Source organism: Pezoporus occidentalis, unplaced genomic scaffold (genome assembly GCF_034315485.1).
Source record: "Pezoporus occidentalis ecotype Australia unplaced genomic scaffold, CSIRO_AGI_Poc_V1 ctg43, whole genome shotgun sequence".
Lineage (NCBI taxonomy): Eukaryota > Metazoa > Chordata > Aves > Psittaciformes > Psittacidae > Pezoporus > Pezoporus occidentalis.
In genome coordinates this window covers 3,639,325-3,664,170 of record NW_026915758.1, presented here as the reverse complement: position 1 = coordinate 3,664,170, position 24,846 = coordinate 3,639,325, and the positions used below count along the sequence as shown (strand labels likewise).

Here is a 24,846-nt window from a genome sequence, read left to right as displayed (position 1 = left end):
ACTAACCATTTTCAGACTTAAGGCATCAGTCAGCCATTTTTCTGTGTTTATTTTTGAAGCAATAAAATATCCAAGTTCTATACATGGACAGTTCTTGTAAAGTGCGCAGCAAAAGCAACCTACAGTTCTTCAGATTGCAACAACCTAAGAAATCTTTAATTTCTTCCCACTGACTTGCAGGTGAAGCCAATTATTTCTCCTGTGTTCAGAGAGATAGCCCATATGAAAATCCCACAGAGTAAGAATCTCATGGGTGGGACTAACTGGAATCCATACTACAAAGCAGTTTTGCAGCACAGTGTTATTAAGGTCATGGGGGTTCTCCATGTTCATTTGGTATTGCAGACAAGCCCTTAGAGCTGATTAACAATCTTACAAAGCTTACTTTGCCTGTTTGTTGTCACATGTATTTATTCCAGACAGATGAGAAACATTAATTCATCTTTCCAGAAAAAGTTCTGCTTTCAAAGATACAAAAAAGTACACTAGTTTTTTTTAAAACGCTGCTGTTTCCTCTAAGGTCTGCCTCTTACTAGCATATTCAGCATATTACTAGATTTTTGCTCAACTTTATGCTTGTTGGGATAGACTGTTCTTGAGCTTGGAAGAGGCAATCCTTGAATATTAAACAGCTTTCTTGGACCCTTCTTCCCTCTAGGATCCTGTCACATGGGACTTACTCAAGCTGATCCCTGAAGAGGCCAATGTCTGCTCAAGGATTGTGAGCTTGGTTTTTGCCCTACACCCTCTTCTCAGGATCCTAAATTCCACCATGCCATGGTCACTGCTGCCAAGACATGAACACTGGATTATTTACAACAAGAATACTTAAATACTATGGCAGAAACTCACAGGTAATACTTTAAGGCAAATACAAAACTCCTTTTAATTTCATTATGTTTCATCCCATATTGGTCAGGTGCTAAATACATGTCTACGTATATAACATGTCTATGTAAACACATTTTGTTAAAGTTTCTGTGACATTACCATGATGCATATTTTACAGTAGTATTTCAATTATCCTTTAATTATCCTACTGTTACTGATGGTTGAAATATCTGAGGACTTAATGGCTATTTAAAACATTCTGGAAGTTCTTTTTGCCTTTTGCAAGTGTTTTAGACCAAGTCCATGTGACATACGTGTGCTCAGACAGCAAAATGCACTACAGCTGTAAGGGTTTTTTGGCGACATACCTACAACAACAAAAGGTCTGAAGTATATGCAGTTAAATTACTTCAGGAATGAAGTGTTTTGGCAGCACAGTTTATGGCACCTGTTGAACTCTATAACCCAAAAACATTTTACTAAGTGTAAGGCCATGTATCTGCTTGTAGGATTTGCAGATACTATTGTACAGACAAATATTCTTAACAGTTTTAGGAACAACTCACTCAGGAGCTGAAACCTTATCACTGATAAGAAAAAGAATCAATTGACAAGATGCTTTGGAAATGAAATATGTCCAAAGAGTGAAATCAGAACTGCTTGGGAAAGCATGTACGGTTTAAAGATCTACGTGAATATTAAAAGTTGTTTTCACCACCTTTCTTAACAACAATAGGAAAAAAGCTTCAAAGTAAGGAGTTACACATTTCACATAAGCAGACACTGACGACAGATTACTGTCACCAAAAGTTAATTGCTATATACAACGAACAGCACATACAGAAGAATGTAACTCCCCAGCACATATCTGAGTTTCTTCAGTGAAATATGAGGGAGGTGGGAAAACTGCATGTAAAAGCTAGGATTCATTTCCAAAGCAGATGGACAGAAGTCACATAACCTCTATCGTTCTACAACATACTGTGCTCATAGAGCAGCTGCTGTCACAGACACCATTTCCATTCTGTTGAACAGGGCTTAAAAAACCCTAAGTGGATATTATGGATATGTAACATGTCATAAGAGAAACATTTAACTGGCTTGTCTGACAGAGATCAGTAAGGTGGTAAACCTACAAAAAACTTTTTAATAGTATGAATGCCTGGCAGGAAAGCACACAGGAAGCTGTCATGCAGAAGTCCTACTCAGTTCTGGAGGCTAGATGATGCCAAAAGCTCTTTCCATGTATTAATGTGAAGATTAAGGGCTGAAAAAAGTTTATTTGTGAAACAGCTGGAGTCTCTGCAGACTCATTTTAGAGGAGATATATATCTACTTGGGGGGGGGACAATCCGAGTTTTTTCCTATGGGATTTTTCAAAAGATGGCAACATGAATATAGCAAATTCCTGCTAATTTATTGCTGTTTGTAACAAATGGGACATCTGCATGGTTAGACGGGGGCGGGGGGAAAATAGAATATTCATCTGAGTGTATTTTGCCAATTAACTGAAACATGTGAGAAGGAGAAAATTATGATTGCCTAGGATCTGCATTGATAGTTGGGGAAAATTACCACTCCTTCTATTCAAAAGAAGAGCAAAACCAATAAAGGTTTACACACAGACCTGGCACAAAAGTACCCTCTAACAATCCAGTAACTGTGGATACTTGAGAGTATTTCAGGTAAACAGGCTGCAAGTAGCTGGCACTCTAGCTAGTGTGGCCTCACTGAACAACCTCTCCATCACCACTGCCCAAGACTGAAGACCGGTCTGCACTGCTTGAGGCTGCAGTGCACCCATTAAGTTCTCACATATATTTTACCAAATAGATGCACTTCGTTACAAATGTTCAAGGATCATTTTTTTCACCCAACAGACATCCAAAAGACATTTCAAAGCCGTGAATGTTTAAGTACCATGCAAGTTAATTGTCAGCAATATTACTTCATCTACAATCATCCCAGAACGTTATGCTAGGGAAGCACAGTACTTACAGGGAAGTTATTCTACTCTGAGTAGTAAATAGTCTAAATAATAAATGTTTAATGGCATTTTGGAGAGCAAACTGGAGTCTGAGACAAAAAAAAACAGGGACACCTGTTCAAAGCCAGTTCCTTGTGAACATTTAAAATTCACCTGCATAACTATTTTTTTCCACAGTTCTGCAACATCATTATTTATTTATTTATTTATTTATTTACATTTCCCACTAACCTTTTAAGCAATTCCACCAAAATTGGGAATAAAATCAGCTGGTACCTATTTCACCAGCAAAATCAGTTGAGGCAGACTGCAACTAATTCTTTTAGGGCTAAGAATAGCTAGAGGGGCATTACATACAGGAAAAAAAAAAAAACAAACCCTTTTAAAAATAGCTGAGTTTTCTTTTGGTAGGGAAAAATCTCAACTAATTTGGCAGTAAAACCAGGGAATATGACAGCATGGTGAAAACTGAAGAGAAAAATTACTTTCAAGTTAGTAAGAAGTGAAATTGTACTCTGCAAACTCATTTTTTATTTGCAGAGTAACACAGTTTCTGTACTGTTTTCTGTATCATGATTTACAAATCCAAGGTAAACACAGACAACTGCAAAGACTTAACCCAAACTAATTTTCATTGTAATGTATGAAATCTATTGAAATTATCAGAAGTGGTCATAAGCTAAGTGAACACATAGAGCAAGTTCGTATACATTAAACACAGCATATGTTTCCCTCAGTACTTGCTTCTATGTCAGATTTTGCTTTACAAGACTAGAGTCAAATTCTGATGAAAATTTAGCAAAATAAACTTGGCACACAAGGATTTACTATTTTACTATCCAATTAATGAATCACAATTATTCCTTAGTATATACAATTCCACTGAATACCTTAACATTCTAAACTTGCACACTACTAACTACTCCAAATTACTAAAAACATTCAAGGGAATGAAAGACATGAATATTACAAATTACTCTACTGGTTCCAGACACATTTTAGAGGATAAAAGGGGAAAATGGGAGAGAAAATATGAGAAAGAGACAACAAATGGTTGAACATATGCATTTATATATAATACAATATAGGATAATCAAAGATTCAAAAGAGCAAAATCCTGTAAAGAACTGAAGATACCACACAGAATTAAGAAGGGAGAAGTGAGAGGCACATAAAATACAGTTAAAATTTTTACTATTTTAGAAAGAATGAGATTGTAGAGGGGAGAATGACTGATAAACTTAACCCATGACAGCAGCCCAGTGAAAACACTTATCATATAGTAAATTTTTTTAAAAAAACCTTTTCTGTGTACTTCATCTTTGTAATATCAGAGGTGACTGATGGAGAACGTAAATGCATGGAATGAACGAGGTGTGGAAGAATTATTCTTAAATGTTGACAATGTTTTAAATACTATTGTAAAAGCCAGAAAGAATAAGTAAAATGCTTCTGGATCTCAATTCTGGAATGCACTTATCTGTTGTCAGGGCATCAATTACAGATGTGTTTTAACTTTCATCAGGTGAGAGTTAAGCATGTTCATTCCACTGATGAACATGATGAAACTGAAGCAATAATGTTATGCATAGTACTTTATGTATTTTAAATAAAGTAATCTTCCATTGAAGCTGAAAGGACTGTTACAGAAAATCTGTGCTTTGGTACAAAGCCGACCTTAAAGAGGTTGCTCCATACTGTGCAGCCACACAGCCAAGGTACTTTTCAGTACTTCTCTATTTGGAGACCATAGGTGAAATATACATGGGTACATGTAAGTACATACAAAATCTGTGGGAATAGCTCATTTATAGTAACCTTCTCCTTTGTGAATTCGAAATTCCAGTTTAATATTTTAGTGGTAAGCAACCTGGAGTTCTTGAAACACCTGTGACTTCTAAAAAAACCTATAATTTATCTTCCTCTCTAACTTCTCTTAGATGTGGTAATAGCTGCAAATCCATACTCAGGATTGATTGAGTGGGATACAAAAACAAAAAAAAAAGTCAGCTTCAGCAAGTAGAGGAGCTTAACAAAGTGATCTATCTTTATTCCTAACACCCTTTCCAACCTTTTTTGGCAGCTGACTACTGTTTTGTATACAAAACCTGAATCCTTCATTCCGCACCTTTCAGGCTTCCCTTACTTATTTTGCTTTTATTTTATTCCAAATTTACTCCATGAACCATCAAACTAGTTCACTTTTCCCTACTCTTTTGAAGCACATACCTTGCTACTGAGCAGCGTCAGCAGTATGTTATGCCTGCCAAACTTGGAAAGCAAAATTAGGATATTAAGCAGATATAGGCATGCCTGCTTCCAGCACATTGCAAGAGGAGAACCTTCAGCTTTACTTCTGACAAAAGAAGTAGTCCCGGCTGAGTTCCAAGTTCAGGATCTCACAGATTACACAGATTACATTCTCTCACCACCTGTAGTACCCTCTGCTGAGTACTACTCTGCCAAGACTACTATCAAAAAAGTGTGGGAAAACTGAGGAAGATGTAGACAGTAAGTTACTTCTAAAACAGAAGACTTTAGGATTTTAGCAGACACAGTTTTAGAAATTCCTCCAAGCTGCACTCAGAGGAGTATCAAAATCTCATTAACTGCTGTCATGTTTCCTCGGCCTCTCCCATCCAGACTGTACCTTGGACTGCTTCTTGAAAGATACCCAAATGGCAGGTTTCTATACACACTGAAACTTAAAACACTGCACAAAGCAACATACCTACGGTTATATATGTGTAACACTGTGAATACATACATCTATCAACAAAACAAATGCATAGCAGTAGCTTTTTTTTTCCTTTCAAGCACAAAAATGCCCATGTATCTCTGTAGTTCTGGAAGTAATTCACATGGGAATTTTGCACTCAAAATCTTTGCATTTTGGCTCACATGAGGAACAGCAGATAGGGGATGAAAAAAGTCTTACACTTGAACCACAGAGAGCAATGAATAGGCCTACTCATTTGCTTAATTTAAGCATCTGCTTAATTTTCTGAACTCTCTATGCCATAGAAGAGTTTGAATAAAAATTCTAGTGGGTTCCAGATGCAAAGCTTAGAGGTAGTAAACAATCTCAGTAACTGAAAGCAAAAAGTTTCTCTTAATTTTTAAACACAGTATCTCACACAATCCAGATAAAATAGAACTGTAGAAAAGCACATTTTGTTTCCACTTGCCTGTAATGTCTCAGAGATCAGAGTGTATAGCCAATTGCATTTTCGACAGTTTTGCTTTTTCCTTTTAATTATAGTCAAATCTCAGTTACTTAAGATCTGCAACCCAGATCCATGAACACTGTAAAACAACTGCACTATAGATGCCGAGACACACAAAATACCTTCCCATGAGCTACTGTCTGGAATCACAGAAGTTCACAGCAGGTGCCACAAAGGCTGAGATCATCACACCCTACATCTCTAAACTGTACTGTCAGCTACAACACTCTGCCCTGCCCAGTATATAAAGATGCGATAAAAGCCCGTTGTATGTTTTTACTCCCTTTTTTTTTTATTTTCTTTTTTTAAGCATGCTTTCTGATTAATCACTTCCAAACTTTTCCATCCTTAACCAAGCAGACCTGGTATGTCACTCTACTGCACTCTGTGGATTAGACAACCTCCTTAAAAATGCATGTGGTCACATTGAAACCCTGGGTTCAGCGTTCACCCTGTGTCTTGAGAGTAAAATGTACAGAAGAATGCTCTAATGGTAAGGCAAATAACAGAGCCAAAATAAGCACTGCCCTTCTTACTGAAAGTGCATGATGCCAGACCACTGCTGATCTCATACAAAGCGATTGTGTACACTAGAATGCTGGTCTTACATTGAAGTTTCAAAAGTATTTATACTTTGCATTGAGGAAAATTGCTTTTCTGATTTATGGTTGGTTACAACGACAGTTGTACCATAAGTGCATAAAATAGTCTCATATTTTGGAGATGTTTGGAAAAAACATCTAAAATGTGTAATAGAAAAGAATATTTAAGTTGCTATTGGTAGTCAACACACCACTCAGTGGGACATGGCCTATAAGTGATACACATTCAGCAAAAATGTTTGTTTTACTCATTCATGTGAAATGTTTCCACTACAATTCAGGCAGGAATAGAAAAGCCTGCTCTAGAACAAGATCCTTCAACTCAGCTGTGCTTGACTGAGATGATGTGAGGGGCGCTAATGCCAAGTGTTCTGTTTATGCTTTTCATCTCTCTATAACAGAGGACATTTTCAGATCTTTATGTGCATATATACACATATATAGAATGGATATTAAACTGTAGAAGAAAATTGTGAGCGCTATTACGGAACAAAGTCAGACAACAGGAAACAACACTGCACATGAACTTCCTAAAAGCTATATTAGAGAAAAAATAAAAGCTTCATTTTGGCATTCACATAAATTCACATCCTGATACAAAGCAGTAATATATCCCCATTTCTCCTCTGGTGATCAGGCTATCACACAGAGTTCTGGCATCCCAGCATCAGACAGAAACAGATTATGGAAAATTAAAAGACAAAAAGTACAAATCTTAAGGAGTAAACAGTGAAGATTAAAACAAAAAATAATATTCCCAACTATTTTGGAAACTAATTATCAAAATATTTTAACAATAAAAAGGGATTTTTTTAAATAACAAAGACTTATAAACAGAAGTATTCATATGAAAATGAGCAGGAAAGAATTAATAGATATTACCATGAAGAAATTCAACATTCTGGAAGTTGAGATTTTAGAAAAAAAGTAGCCCAGACAATACACTTCCAAATACAATGATCTCTCCAATAATGCCCAAGAACCATCTAATAAATATGACCTTTAATTTACTTTTGTTTTCAGTTGAAGTTTAATCTCCAAGGATCAAACTAGAAACAGTGGCTAGAAATAGATGCTTAAAACTTATGGTATGCCCTGCATCTGTTCAGAAAGCAGTGGGAACCTATCATATACATATCCATAATGCAAAGCACTTGCAAACACACAATGGACAAGTTTAACTTTCTTTCAAGTAACAGAAAGGAAAGGAAAACAAACCTCTGTAATACCCTCTGCAGGACTTCAGCTCTCCTTGTCTGTTCTTAGGCAACAGAAAAGAGTAGTTAAACAGGCACCATAGAATATGATGGATTCTTATCCTTAACAAACAATAAATTACTTGCACTTATGCAAAATCAGTTGAGTGAAGACTGAAAAACAAAGACCAAAGTGCAACATCAAATTTATATTCCATAAAAAGACTGAAATGCGAAGGATTATACCTTTGTGCAACAAAGACTTTAGATGGGGGCAGGTGGAGAGAAACACATTAAAACAGTACACAGGCTGTTACTCCATATGTGTTTGCAGGACTACCATAAATGATTTTAATCTATGAAACATCTGGGGCTAAAAATCCAATTTGTACCTTTTTTTTTTTAATGGAATGGTTTTAAAGTGCCTAGCATAACTTTTACAATATAAATCTGCACAAAACTAACAGTACAGGTCTATCCTTTAGGCTTTTTCTAGTAGTATAAAATATGCAAAATCCTACCAGGCCATATTGCCATGGGCTGTGTTGTCAAGGTGACAGAGTAGCTCCAGGGTTTGAGTGTTGCTTGATGAATCATCAGGGGATTCATGACTGCCTGATTCCAATTCCTTCGGCATCCTCCAAACAGCAGCACATGTCATGACTTTACTGTCTGAAGCTAAGCAACAGAGAATAATGTCAACAGATCATCGTATGGGAGACATACTTTGTATACAGCGCATCAACATTTACACAAATCTATAAGCAATGCACATCTGCTGTTTAAAACATTTAAAAATATTATACCTAGATGAATTCAAAGAATGTAGAATGTGGATAAGGATACAGACCTCAGGTTAGCAGTCAAGCCACTGCAAAACTCATAATTAGCACGTATTTAGTATGCTTTCCCTGTTTAAAGGCAAAATTCAGTGCTCATGAAAATGTAATTTTTTGGGAGGCAACTTTTCGAAGCTTCATTCCACATACTGATGTTAATGAAAATGACCAACAAGTTTCATTTCTTGAAATGAAGTATTTAGATATTGATATTGAAGTATCACAATAAGTATTTAGACATCATTTTCATGTTTTCCTTTTCAGGGCTATCTTCAGGTGAATCTGCAGCATTATGTCACATCCTTTACTGTCAATAATTGTTTAGCAATACTGCATGTTTTCCATGTAAGTACACATCTCTAATTCTAGCAAACAGAAGCAGCTTCCAAAAGGAAAACTGAACTTCCACACATATAGCAAATTTTACAATCTATGACGAACACTCCACCTGTAGATAGAGGAGAAAATACCATATGGTCTGTGCACATACGGCACTGCCCATCACCCAGTATAGCGATTTGTAGCAGTGCAAAATGGGAGGAGACCAGAGCAGCACTGCATATGCTCATGTTGTTCCAGCCTCTGGTCCAGGGTCTGCCGAAGACGAATAGACAGTACTATCCACTACAGCAGGAACAAAGAAACCAGCCACAGCTACGTTAAGCAAAAGCATGGGGAGCGACTACCTGCTGGAGGATGTGTTAAACATGAAGTCCAGAGGCCACGCAGCAAAGAACAGCATGTTTTCTGTTCTTCGGTCATTTTGCATGCCTTTCTCTCACAGCTCTGTCTCCAAGTACATTTTAGCTGACTTTAGTGCCAAGTGCCTGATTACAGAGCCATGAGCAGACGTGATCAACTTACAACAGTTGAAACAAAAACAGGAACAATTTTACTGAGAGTGGTTTTAAGAGAAGGACCGTAACTCTGTAAAAGGCCTTCTTCAGCTAAAATTATATTAACAGGGCTAAAAACGTCTTTATCATAAAGGTTGTGAATCTGGATATTCTATATGGAAAAAAAATAAAAAGCACCCAAATGATAAATAGGATAAAAAGTAACTGATGGGTAGTAAATAACCCCAAAACGCAAGAATGCACACGTTTAAAGAGTAGCCAAATGAAATAAAAATCGTAAGTAGCTAGGTCAAGCCAGTAAGAGAAAAAGGCCACTTCTGTGAGAAAGAAACAGGGGTAGGAGGTGAACTTTAAATTCAAGCACGGAATTCAGAACACACAAGCACTGGGTATTTGATAAACTGTACTAAATATAACATACAGGTATGGCCCAGAAAGCCAACCGTATCCTGGGCTGCATCAAAAGAAGCGTTAAGTTGGGGCTGTTCAGCCTGGAGAAGAGAAGGCTGCGTGAAGACCTCCTAGCAGCCTTCCAGTGTCTGAAGGAGGCCTATAGGGATGCTGGAGAGGGACTCTTCATTACAGACTGTAGTGACAGCACAAGGGGTAACGAGTTAAAACTTAAACAGGGGAAGTTTAGGTTGGATATAAGAAGGAAATTCTTTCCTGTTAGGGTGGTGAGGCACTGGAATGGGTTGCCCAGGGAGGTTGTGAATGCTCCATCCCCAGCAGTGTTCAAGACCAGGTTGGACGAGGCCTTGGGTGATATGATTTAGTGTAAGGTGTCCCTGCCCACGGCAGGGGGGCTGGAACTAGATGATCTTAAGGTCCTTTCCAACCCTAACGATTCTATGATTCTATGATGCACATAACTGTAATTGGGCATATACAACTTGACTACAGTTATCAGGAGACCATGCATCTAAAGATGCTGGACAGTCCCTTACTTCTTAACACTTAACTGAACTTTGACTAACTGTAGCACATACTAACTAAACAGCTATTTCCAAATCATTTGAGGCAAATCCTTTACGTAAAATCCATGTGCCACTGAACAAAGAGGAAGAAGCAACAACAAATGGCTGCCTTTAGCAAAGGGCAAAGCAACATGCATTATACACCATACAAATAATAAGTAAACTAAATTGAAAGTGCAGTATAGTTAAAGACGGTAAGATCTATCCAGTGTTCTGCCTCAATACTTGGTATGTGACAGAACATTAAAGAACTCCACAGAAAAGTTTCTGGTAGATTATGATTACCAAAAGGTCTGTACCATACATACAAAGCATTAGCTTTTCTACTAATAACAAGATCTGTGTGGATAATCACAAAAGCAAGTAGTAGAAAACAAACTACATGCTTCTCAAGCCATCCTTCCTCTCAGCACAACACCACAAGTCTTAAGACAGCCTGGAAATGTCATGAAGAAGTTCAATGGTCAGGAAGCTGAGATTTTAGAATAAGTAGCCCACACAAGACACTTCTGAACACACCGATACGTGTAATCTTGTCCAAGAACTGCCTAATAAATATGACCTCCTGTTTACTTTCTTTTTAGTTGAAATTTAATCTACAAGGCTCAAACTAGAAATCAGTAGCTAGAAATAGATGCTTAAAACCTACGGTACAATGCATGACAATTTAAAAACCAACTGAATTAACTATTACTTTTAAAGTCTACTTTTTCATTTACTAGCTAGCTAATGAATAGAAATTTTTATGCATTTTAAAAAAATGAGACTGATTTTAAATTATATCAAAAGGGAACAATACTTAAAGTTACTCTTTCTAGAATATATTTAAGTATAATGAGATTATGATGGATACCTTACACAGCAGGTATCAGAACACAGAAACCAAAGAGACCCTTTCCACTCTTACGTGAGACACTTACAGCAATATCCAATACTGATGTTGCATTATCTTTGTTCAGATTCAGTTCTGAGTTGTCACATTTCTGATGTGTTATTCTACGGTTTTTGGTTTGGTTTTTGATTTGGGGTTTATTGGTTTTTTTCCCCCTTAAAATTCTCTGGTAATTGTGGAATGGACAGTACAACTTCCATGATCACTTCCCACTCCATATTCTGACAGACCAACATTCCTTGGACTACAGCAGATCATATTCATATGGTTTCAACTTTTCCTGCCAGTGGAAGATGTTCACATGCTTCCAAAATTATATCAGACACTGTAGTTGCTAAAATATGGACTGAATGTATGAACATTTGGTTGCCCTGCATCTGTTCAGAAAGCAGTGGGAACCTATCATATAAATATCCATAATGCAAAGCACTTGCAAACACACAATGGACAAGTTTAACTTTCTTTCAAATAACAGAAAGGAAAGGAAAACAAACCTCTGTAATACCCCCTGCAGGACTGCAGCTCTCCTTGTCTGTTCTTAGGCAACAGAAAAGAGTAGTTAAACAGGCACCATAGAATATGACGGATTCTTATCCTTAACAAACAATAAATTACTTGCACTTATGCAAGATCAGTTGAGTGAAGACTGAAAAACAAAGACTAAAGTGCAACATCAAATTTATATTCCATAAAAAGACTGAAATGCTAAGGATTATACCTTTGTGCAACAAAGACTTTAGATGGGGGCAGGTGGAGAGAAACCCACACTCAAGACATTTTTTCTCTCCGCACAGAACCACAAGTCTTAATACTGCCTGGAAAAGCCATTTTAACTTTGTAGAACTGCAACATTTTGAAATTCTGACGGTGTGTTCTTATGAAGTAACTTTTTAAAAATGTTCAGTTTCTTGCAAAATCAGATTTCCACATTGAAGACCCTAAAACAACTAACCAAGCACTGCCTAGAAGATTGAGCGAGGCCGAAGGAAAAAATCAAAAGAATCATAGAATGGTTTGGGTTCAAAGAGACATGAATGACCATCTAGTTCAAATCCCCCTACGACAGGCAGGGACAACTTCCACTAGACCACTTCCCTCTTCCCTTCAGGGGTTTATCCCATGGTAGTTTACCAAGCAGATGCCTAAACAGCCCGAAGTCTGCTCTCCTGATGTCCAGGGCAGTGAGCTTGCTGTGCACTCTCCTCACCTCCCTAAGGATCTGGAACATCACAATTTCATGGTCACTGCAGCCTTGGCTGCAAAGTGAAGCTTTGCAATGTGAACCTCTGAGCTTCATTCACATTCCCCACCAGCCCCTCCTTGCTGGTGAGAACAGCACCTCTCCTCATTGGATCCTCAGTCACTTGAAGGAAGTTACCATCCGTGCACTCCTGGAACCTCCTGTACAGTTTACACCCTGCTGTGTTGTTTCTCCAACAGATATCAGGATGGTTGATCCTGAGCCATAAACTCTCGGTCAGTTCCTCATCCATCCCCAGACAGAGCTCCATGCACTCCAGCTTGTCACTGGAGGGTGACACCACATCCTTGTCTCCCCTGTTCCTTCCTGAAGAGCCTGTATGCTTCCATTCCAACACTCCAGTCACCAACACTCCAGTCATCATATTTCCATGATGCCAGCAAGATTATAGGCTTTTTATATCATGTATACATATTGAAATCTCCCTGAAACTTGATGTGACTGAGGCTCCTATAATTCTTCGGCATTTTGAAAATCGTCAAAAGCCAGCAATGAAACGAATCTGCCTGAATTTTTAATGTGAAAAGCAATTCTACATAGGTTCTGTGTTTGTTTTCAAATTATTACTACAGATGCTGCTATGGAGCAAGATTGAAATGCACCTTGATACTCCAGGCAGAAGGTATTTGTTACAGTAGTGAAAACAAGTTACCAGTTTTCCAGATTTTACAGGCCTATCTATGCCATTCCTTGGAGCCCAGCATATTGTGTCCTCTCTGGAAAGCTGTTCAGCTGCTCTGATATGATGTGTATCTGATGCCATTTGCTCTTTGAGAATGCAAGAGAAGCTTATCGTTTTGAAATGTAATTTGACCACACCAGATTTCTGTATTAATGGCTGTTATTATGTAGTATGGTAGGCAATTACTTTTATATTAAGTTTTTATCATTAAAAAGATTGCTGTAAGTCTTGTATATTAGCACATACCTTGAAAATACACTCTAAAATTAAGGATGCCTATCAAACTTACTAGAGATCCCAACAGCACAATAGTCATTCCTTCTTTCTCAAATTGTGGAATTAGTTGTTTTCTTCAGACCACACTTACAGATACAGAAATTAAAAAATACCTACCTACTTTTAACTGAGAAATGCTCAGCGAGATCTGAAGTACAGGTGGGCACAGAATTTCACAAGCAGAATTTTGTTCCATTCCATGCCTGTTTCACTTCAGCAAGACTAGCGGTGAAGGATAAAATTCACTGTGTAACAGAAATGGACAACACTAAAAGCCAACACATACAACTCCCTAACACTCAGCGCAGACATTACTCTCTGCTTTCAGCTGGTTTTGAAGATGCTCACAGAAAATGACAGACTGCTTTCCACCAACTGAATAACCATCTATCATGAACAACTGTATGCGCATTGCAAATCTTCAGATTCTAATTTTAACTTCTGGATGAATTATGGAATTAGATACATAGCTAAAATCTGCAGAGCAGACTTGATTCAGAACACTATTAATGTCTCCTTTCACTTTTTATGTACTTATCTAAAGTTCTGACACTTTATTAATTCCCAGATGTGTGAAACCAAAGTGGAATTGCCGTGGCCTCCTACAGAAGTAATTTTAGATATGGCTAGCCTTAAGGAAGGCTTAATTTTCTTTTATATAAGGATTTTTTTAAAAGATACCATTTTCTCCCTGGTAAAAGAGAAGACAAATGCTACTGCTGAGTGAATGTGTCACTCTTATGACAGACGAAGTGGAGCTTTCCTGTGTGTCACAATTCCTCTTAATCAAATAAGCACTGACAACAAATCTACATGTATCCACAGACAAAAGATAACTCTCATTGCACAGAAATCCAACTCCCACAACAGGATGCTCATGGCTGTATGACAAGCTTGCTAGCAGTGTATGGTATTGCTGGAGTTACTTGTACAGCCTTATTTCCCTAGTGATATTAGAATTCTAAAATCCAGCATTACTAAGTAATTTCACTACAACCACTGCAGTACCACTGCTTACCTAGAATGCCTACAAGCAAAGAGAAACTCCAGATTTTCCTGTCTTTTACTACCTTCTCATCACCCTACTGCACCTATACATATGAAATCACGTGGCAGATGTAGAGAGCTAGATGTACTATTCCAACTGCAACAACCCCCTTTTAAGCACTGTTTCCCAAGTTCATCAACACTATCTCCCGGGTAGAGAATACCATTTGCTACAATGATTGTACAGTTTCATCTACCTGGTTCTGTTGAAATGATCCAGGTTTACAAACAAGCAAACCATAATTCAAGAAATAAGCAAATAATCCCACATTTTGACAGCACAAATTTAGGAAGGAACTACACATGATGCTGGAAGCAATGAGGATGCAGTAATCAACTACATGAAACAAACTTTGGTGAGTTCAGACAAAGCCTAAGAGAGAGAACCACAGCTACAGAGGACAGCACTGTCTTTAGATGCCTACTTTACAAGATGAGCAAGTGAGAAAACTCTCTGCATGCAGAGCGTGCAATTTGCAAAGGGTCAAAACTTGGTCAAATCAATACCAATTTTCACTGCAGCACTCAAAAGGACTTCTCAATGAGGGCTATTTTCATGACAATTTTCAGCTTTCTACTACCAGCTGTTCCAACACTGAAAAAAAAGTGAAAGTTGCAGACAGATGAAGCATCCCGTTTATCATCCTCCACACACTGTACCCCTTAGAGAGCTGCTCCAACTTAGTCACCTCTGAGAAAGGAATAAGCCTCGGGAAAAAAAAAACCTGCTCAAAAAGTAAACATAACAGAAAGTTTGTAATGAGAATTTGAAAAGAAACGCATATAACATTAACTACAAGCACTCGTTACTCCTTTATAGAGTTACGCCACACACAATAGATCAGTTCACTGTACTATTGCTGCTGGAATGCAGTAGCCAGCACACATTCCTTAACAACTATACAATCATTTCGGGATTAGGTGCAAAAAGAAAAATGTGTCTATAAGAACATAAGACTGCTGATTCCAGATGGAATGCATTTGTTCAGGACAAAAAAAATCACTCCTGACCTTCTGGTAAGTTACTTTTTGTTTGTTTATGAATTTGCAGATTTTTAAGGCAGAAGGGATTGTCCATGCACTTCACACAACCCTTGGTTTTGCTTCAGCAATCAGTACAGTTAAAGACTCACATAATGAGAGAAGTGAGCTCCATGACATTTCCAGATTTAGGGAGAAGGACCTAAACTTTTAAGTCATTCAGAATTTTTGCAAAGATTCCTTAAGAAAATGCACAGACTGCAAAATTACAAAGAACTCAACTGCACAATCATATTTATACAAACTCCTTGAGTGATACTTATTAAAGAAAATAAACTGTAACAGTTTTAAAAAGGATATTACATGCAACCCCAATAACCACACTAAGAAACCAACTGAAATCTGGAAAACTGATGCAATAAATCAGAACAGATGCACAAGAAAGATGCAGTCTAGTTTGTCACTGTAGAGACTAAGGGTTCTCACTTAGACCTCTATTTGGTTTTATATTCTTGAGAACAAAAAGCCATACTTGCCATGTTGGAGCTGTAGGTGATTTTCTAATTGAAAAGAACCAGGTAATTTCATTGGGTTTTTTTATACTGAATCCCTTTAAGAAAATTCTCCTTCCCCAAATATGTTTTTTTTAAGGAAGATACAGAAAGAAATTATCCTGCTTAACAGCTTGACAGTTTGACTTTTAACACACAAAAAAACAAAGGCAAAAAAAACCCACCTGAAAGTGGAGACATGTATTACTAAAATATTAAATGGAAAATAAAAAGATATGTATGGAATATAAAAAACAAATCCTCACTGGAAGTATAGATGCTAATCAATACTCTGCAGTTTCAACAAACAAAAGGTCAGAGTACAATCACACACCCATCAGTGCCATTTCCCTTCCTCTTTCAGGCGTGGATTGAGGCACACCCAGAAATTGGTAGAAGTCAGTAAGTGCTATCACTTATCCATGTTCTGCTTGCTACCAGTTCATGCACAGTCATCATTTCTCCAAAAGTGTAGTATCTTTTACAGGCAGCAAACAGACATGTTAGAAAAAATAAAGGAGAAACTTAAGATGAGTGATTAAAGACAAGTCAATCATTATTATTTGATAACAAAATTTAAAACAAGATTTTAAGAATCTAACCCTCCTCTTAAGCAAAGTTTTGAGTAGGCGTTGTCGTAAAAAGAAAAATGTAAGAATAGAGTTAGATGGACACAGAAGAAATACTACCACCTGCTTCTCCCACCCCCCATGCAACAGACTGAAGTGGATTTTGATCCCAATTAAACAGGTCCACATCAGCCAGCATTACAGCTCACTGCTGTTCAATCATCCACCTTTCATTCTTCTGGCGCCACTTGCTGAATAAAACTTATCACGCCACTGAAGCATGCTTTGACATACAGAACAACTGCAATCTTGTCCCATCAGAAGCTTACAGCAGTCACCCAAAGCAGACCAGATCCTGCCCTGCCCAGCACTCCCTAATTATAGAATTTTATAAAGCATTTTAATTGTTGTGTTCAATCATTCTTTATGATCTTTCTTAACTAAACACATGTGATAAATCAACCTTGATTCTTTTTCCTTCTCCCAAAACTCCAGCTATTGCTTGTCTCTTATTTGCTTTTTGAATAATTTCTAAACACATTTTGTATGTACATTAGTAATTCAGTATTTTCAAATCTATTTTCTTAAATCAATAGCTATACACATCATATGGTAGTATCTACAGGAACCACGTTTTCATTTTACTTTCTACTGTCATTCTACTTCATTCCCCTGTGTTTAACCTTGAAACCTGAATGACAATGTTTCCTACATCACTGCCTGCAGACATTCACACCAAAGCTGGAGGAGCTGAAGTATCAGTGCCTGACAGGTTTTGCTCTTTGATCAGCTCAGGTGGTGCAAAGCCAGCTGGCTGCAGCTATTCTGTTGCCCAGGGAACAACAACTGAAGTGTATACTTCCTAAATCTGCACAGGAGGCCATTCTGCAGCACTGCCACAGCAGCTCTTGCTGTGCAAGGCTGAAGTGGTGAAGCTGCTATAGCTACAGCCCAGCTGGTGCCCATTAATACTCTCTGTATGACAGGAACAAGCAGCTAGTGTTCAGAAGCCTCTTTCTTTCCATTGACAAACAGAGTTATCACTCTTCCTTATTAATCAATGTAAACATCCTCTCCTGGTTTAAAAAAATGAAGAAATAAAACCCAAATGATTCCAGAGTGCCTCTTTTATCTTTAAAAAAAATAACAACCTTGTAGCCTTTTTAGTCAATTCATAAAAAGACAAACCATATTCTACTTAATTGACAATGTGTCCTTCACAGCAAAAGAGGGAGGGGGAGGAGGGAGAATAACACACCATTCTTTTTGGGGGTTAAGAATTTCATTGTTCATGCTAAATGCTTCTGAAGTCTTTGATATTAAATTTTTCTGAAATACATGGGGTGAGATATATGTAGGAATAAATAGATGGAGGTAGTTTAATTTTTCTTTCCATCACTTAGATGCACACTTTAGCTACCAAAAGACAGCCTTTGATTTTTAAAGAATACAAACATGGAAACAGGGCAGAACATAACACAGCAGCTCACACTGTATCCTAATAGAAGTATGTTTGCAAATAGAGCTAAAAGTAGAAATAATTATTAGAAAAACAGTAACATGCAACAGTCCAGATATTCATACACAAGACATCTGCCATACTTTGCTGCTGTCCCATTATTCCAACCTGTGGAAAGCACCGTATAAATGGCAGCCTTCTCGTTACCATGTAGATCACAGGTTCACATTTACTGCACATCAGTACAGCACACAGAACAGCTTAAGTCTCTAGACAACAGGCTCCCATATTTGCATTGTGTAAACAGATGTCTTAAGGATGTTTTTAAAACCTCCTATACTGGACAGTAATGCAGAGAGAATGATCTAAGAGTGTGCAAAGGTGTGGGGTACAACATGGAGGGACAGGTATACCCATCATGTTGTACAGAAACAGGAGACAGAACCCACAGAAAGCAGGCAGTCAGCAGGCTGAAATATTGGAGCAGGCATAAATTACATTTTATTTTTTTTTTACAGTCTGATGTCTCTTATGCTATCCAGACGTGACTTGAGACAATGTCCCAGCACATACCTTTTTTGGGGGGGTATGCACTGAAGATATACACCTATTTGAGGGAGCTCAAAATTTACTTAACTGCATTTCTGGAACTCTGCCATATGAAGACAGCCCGAGTGAAGAACTGCAGTCATCACTATACTGATGAACTGAACTTTGCTCTTCAGGCAGAATCTGGCTGCAACACTGTAAAAGCTGCTCAGCAGCACAAATAGGCATGCTTTCCTTCTGACACTTCACATGACCAAATCTCGTAAGTCACAACAATGACTTACAGCTTGTTTGATACCTGAGATATATCTCTCTAGATATTTTAACAACATAGGAAAGAACAGAGAAACTAGGACTCACTACACGCTTTCCTTCGTTTGTGATAATCTTCCTGCTATTCTCACCAACAGCACACTGTATCTTCAAGAGTGGGAGCCATAAAATCAGCTAGGTATCAGCTGGTCATATAAAAAGCACTGTGAGATTTAACCCTCTGCTGAAGAGAGCTGCACAATACACCAATAAAAGTTAATGAACCATATTTACGTGCTAGCTTCCATCATCACTAAGGCCAGCGAACCTGAACACCATTATCAACGTTGGAGAATAAACAAGATATGTTACAGATATGCATACACCTGCAGAGCTATGATCTAATTGGCATCACAGATGTGGTGGGATGGTTCCTATGATTGGAGTGTGGGAATGGAAGGATACAGGCTCTTCAGAAAGGACATGCAGGGGAAGAAGAGGATGGGGACATCACTCTATGTTCATGACCAGCTGGAGGGTATAGAGCTCTGCTTAGGGATGGATGAGGAGCTAACCAAGAGCTTACGGGTCAGGATTAAAAGGGAGGGGAGGGATATGTGACATTACAGCGAGGGTCTGGTAAAAGCCACCTGACCTGGAAAACTGGGTGGATGAGGCCCTCTATACAAACAGGAATGGCCTCCTGTTCACAAGCCCCGGTCCTCATGAGGGCTGTAGCAACTCTCCTATGAACACAGGCTGAGAGAGTTTGGCTTCTTCAGTCTGAACAAAAAAGAGGAGAGACCTTCTAGCAGCCTTCCAGTGCGTAAAGGGGGCCTGCAAGAAAGACTGAGAGGGACTTTTTACCAGGGCATGTAGTGACAGGACTACATGTCACTAGAAAGCTAGTTTTAATAATACAAGAAAAATAAATTACTTACATGTTTGGGTTTGGTTTCTTTTAGCTGAAATCCACCTACCTGACATCTCAAGATATCAGGAGCTAGCACATCCAGAAAGTCCAGAGAAAGAAAAATAATACTGCCCTATACTAAATAGCCATTTTCTCAACTTGGGGCACTCAAACAATACATGTTGTTGCTAGTCATCTGCTAACGACTATGCAGTTTTCTTCATTTGTTTACAGCTCAGAAGTCCTCATAGGAGATAAATCCATAGGTTTTCTTGTAATCAAACGCAAGTGGAGAAAGACAAGACATACAGCTCCTCCCTAAAAAGCCTGTAATCTAAGAAGAAAAAGTTAAAATATAACCAAATAAAAACAAACCCCCCAAAGACCTGTGTTTTTTTTTTTTAAATCCTAAGCTATTTCACAGTCAAATCTTCAGCTCAGGATGGGATACAATTTCTTTCCTAGTACTGAACAAATACATTTCATGTTTATTCCAGATGCAGAATCTACTGGGGTGTACAATCTGATTGGAATCAGAGAGGCATGGCTTTTTAGGAGGAAAAGATCAAGAACGTGAGAAGAAAGAACCGCACTTTATGAACAACAGCAACTAAAGTGCATGGAGCTCTGTGGAGGGATGAGGGCCAGCTGAGAGCTTATGGTTTAGGATTAGAAGGTAGAGTAATACGGCAACATTGCAGCTGGTGTCTGCTACAGGAAGGATGAAACAAAGGATAATAGAACCTTTAGACAAGAAGAGGGAGCTTCATATTCATAGGTCCTGGTCCTCGTGTAAGACTTGAACCACCTCAGTGTCTACTGGAAAAGAAATGCAGCAGGATACAGGCAATTTCCAAGTTCATTGATGATTGCCAAAACCAGTGATCAATGAGACAATGGGAAGGTTTTTCTGCTATACCTCAGTTACAAATATCAAAGAACTGGTCAGAGATGCAAAGGCTGGGGAAAGCCTAGGCTACAAAGATCATGAGATGGAGGAGTTCATCTTGTTCCCTTACATGAAGGAACGAGGCAGAGAGCAGAATCACACACCACCCTGGGCTTCAGGAGATCAAACTTTGGCCTGACCAGGGAACAGCATTGAAGAATGTCATGGAAGATGGTCCTGGAGAGAAAGGGGATCCAGTAGAGTTCTCTTAAGAATCTGTCAAGTAAATGACACTGCTTCAGCCTCTCCAGCTTTTCAAGGAAGATGGGATAATGCAAGTTAAAGCAGGCTATCTTTCCACAGTAGAAAGAAAGGCACAGAAAATGGAATGCAGGAAAAATGAGATCATAAGATGTCTTAATGTTTACTGGAAGGAACTTGTATACTTAATTTCACTTACATGATTCGGGAATACCTCTGAAGTCTAATACAAACCAGAGAAAAGCAAGCTCCTAAGTTTAACTTATTTAACAAGCTAGTTGGACAAGAATGACTAAACACATACTAGAAAGAGCTTATGTGTATCTGAAAAATGTTATTTAGTGCAACAATAGCATTGACTGGAGATGGAGAAAGAAACATTTTCTTTCTGTTTATTATACTAGTCCAGTTCAATATTTGACAATTTTGAGTTAGAAAGCTATTAAAATTTGAAGAAGGAAAACCTTTTTTCTTGTTCTGAGCTAACAGGGAAAAAAAAGTGGAAGAGGAGAAAGAAACCTCCTAATGCTGAAGGACAGAGCAGCCTGATAATTCAAGTTCTTCTTCTGGTGACAGTTCTAATTCAGAAGCATTTTATCCACTTTCTGTATTTTAGAAGCATTCTTTTCAATATCATGACCATCCTGTAATACTTCAGTTTCAGTCATTTTTTCTCCTCCTTCTTCTTTCTGACAGTAGTTCTATTTTGCTTCATAGCACAAACGTTACAATTATCAGGATAATGACTGTCAAATATAGATGAAATCGTAAATCAAGGGATAACAAGCATCTGTGCTTCAAGTTAATTATATTATATATGCTCTCGCAGTTCTTACACTTTTCCCTATGTGTCTGCTCTTACACACTGGCTGAAACACTACCGAGCTCGACTCCTACAGCAGTCTTACATCTTATGATTATAGGACAGACCTGAACAGCAATTAACACGGGACAATTTCTCAAGCCATTCACCACTTCTGTAGTGGTTTTCCATCATACAGATCAGATAGTCAATCATTTCAGCTAAAATTCCTAGAAAAACAACGGGTACAAATTACAAAGAACATTAGGAGAACACCACACGTATTTATTTCTTCACTCAAACTATGGGAACAAACTGTACATCTCACCACTACTGCTGAGAACACTGAAGAATATTTAGAGAGATGCATTCAAATTCCTTCCCTGTTTTAATGACTGCACCATGTCACACAGCTGGCTGTAGCAAAGACTTCCCTACATAGATGTTTTCACTACAGAAAAGTAAAGTGAAACCAGTGAAGCCAGTGTCACCTGCTGGCTTGAATACTAAAGAATTGAAAGCATCACCGCAGAATTCTTTCCGATACTCTGACTGATGAATTTTCTCTACAGGAAGATTTTTAATACACAAGTTTACTGTGTGATAAGTGCAGTGCATCAGAGAGCCGTAACTCAAAGCAGATTTAATGTTTTTAATGGATACTAAATGCAAACTTTATTTTCCTGTTCATCAAAATTAAACATCAGGTTTGTGTCTGTATGCCTTTATGATTTGGATGTACAAACCAAATCTAATTATACCGAGTCTTCATATCTACTTCACAGTGGCATCTGTCCTGTTTGGGGAAAAAAAACAACAGAAGATCAGGATCTGTGCTCGCGCACGTGCCTGCCTGCATGTGTGAAGCTGCTTTCTCCATTCGCACTTTCTTTCGCCCTCTGGTGGCTTTGTTTGTCCCTACATGTAAAACAAGCGCAGAACCTTTTTCTAAGAGTTGAAAACCACATTTGCAGTGGGAAAATAAATCAGTTTCCACATATATTTCAATGGATTTGAATAAAAAAATAAATTCCTAAGAGAAGCAGGGGCAAGCACATAGAGATGACAGCAACCTAGGAAGTTGTTTAGTATTTAATTTCAAAATCATCTCGTAAAGGTTTCTAACCAACTTTAAGAGTGGTGCTTTTATTAAGCAGTCACTTTACAGCTACACTATTTTTGTTGCACTGCTAACAATCTGAATTGTCCATCATATTTAAAAAATTGTGGCAGTCAGGTAAAGTTCCCAACAACTGGAAAAAGGGAAATATAACCCCCATTTTCAAGAAGGGGAAAACGAATGACCCAGGGAACTACAGAGCAGTCAGTCTCACCTCTGTGCCTGGCAAAATCTTGGAGCAGATTCTCCTGGAAGGCATGCTAAGGCACATGAAAAACAACAAGGTGCTTGGTGACAGCCAGCATGGCTTCACTAAGGGGAAATCCTGCCTGACCAATTCAGTGGCCTTCTATGATGGGGCCACAGAACTGATGGTAGAACAGTTGATGTCATCTACCTGGTCTTGTGCAAAGTGTTGGACACGGTCCTGCATGACATCCTTGTCTCTAAATTGGAGAGGCATCAGTTTGATAGGTGGACCACTCCATGGATAAAGAACTGGCTGGATGGCTGCACACAAAGAGTTGTGGTCAATGGCTCAATGTCTGGCTGGAGACCAGTGACGAGTGGTGGCCCTCAGGGATAAGTGCTGGGACCGGTCTTGTTCAGCATCTTTGTTGCTGACATGGACAGTAGGATTGAGTGCGTCCTCAGCAAGTTTGCCGATGACACCAAGCTGTGTGGTTCAGTTGATACGCTGGAGGGAAGGAATGCCATCCAGAGGGACCTTGACACGCTTGTGAGGTGGGCTGATGCCAACCTCATGAAGTTTAACCATGCCAAGTGCAAGGGCCTACACCTGGGTCAGAGCAATCCCAGGCACAGCTACAGGTTGGGCAGAGAAGAGATTCAGAGCAGCCCTGCGGAGAATGACTTGGGGGTATGGGCTGATGCGAAACTGAACATGAACCTGCTTCAGTGTGCGCTCACAGCTCAAAAAGCCAACCGTATCCTGGGCTGCATCAAAAGGAGTTTGTCCAGCAGGTCAAAGGAGGTGATCCTGCCCCTCTACTCTGCTCTTGTGAGACCCCAGCTGGAGGATTGTGTACAGTTCTGGTGTCCTCAACATAAAAAGGAGCTGTTCAGAGTCCAGAGGAGGGCCACGAGGATGATCAGGGGACTGGAGCACCTCCCATATGAAGAGAGGCTGAGAAAGTTGGGGCTGTTCAGCCTGGAGAAGAGCAGGCTGCATGGAGACCTCATAGCAGCCTTCCAATATCTGAGGGAGGCCTATAAGGATGCTGGGGAGGGACTCTTCATCAGGGACTGTAGCAATAGGACAAGGGGTAATGGGCTCAAGCTTAAACAGGGGAAGTTTAGATTAGATATAACAAAGAAGTTCTCTCCTGTGAGCGTGGTGAGGCAATGGAAGGGGTTGCCTAAGGAAGTTGTGAATGCTTCATCCCTGGTGGTGTTCAAGGTTGTGTAGGACAGTGCCTTGGGTGACATGGTTTAATGTGAGGTGTCCCTGACAACAGCAGAGGGTCTTGGAACTTGATGATCTTAAGGTCCTTTCCAACCCTAACTATTCTATGATTCTATGAACTGAATTACAAAATACAAAAATCTCAAGACTGTTACACTTAATAGAGATCTTGCTTTTAAATTTCATTTTTCCTCTCCCTCGTAAGAAGAGTTCATCTAACTTTCAAAGGTATTACATCTTATCAGTAAACTGTAACAAAAACAGCTAGCACACATATTACAAATGCAAAGTGGGGAAAGCTGAGAATAAAAGTCTTAAGTCAAAGGCTTGGTAAGATGGTTCTGTTAGTCATGTTAGTACAGCAGATAATGTAGTTTCAGGTAAAGCATACATATTAACC

General features: G+C 38.7%; 1 protein-coding gene across 5 annotated transcripts in view; it reads right to left on the bottom strand.

Annotated features, from left to right (window-relative positions):
- EIPR1 (EARP complex and GARP complex interacting protein 1) overlaps positions 1 to 24,846 on the bottom strand; it is a 91,931-nt gene that overhangs the window by 39,839 nt on the left and 27,246 nt on the right. For all 5 annotated transcript variants that reach the window (XR_009967782.1, XM_062634601.1, XM_062634602.1 and 2 more), the window contains exon 4: positions 8,365 to 8,521. Coding sequence is in view for 4 of the 5 variants with exons in the window: in XM_062634601.1 (XP_062490585.1) it covers positions 8,365 to 8,521 (157 nt within the window). In the remaining variant the exon portion in view is untranslated. The remainder of the gene's footprint in view (positions 1 to 8,364; positions 8,522 to 24,846) is intronic.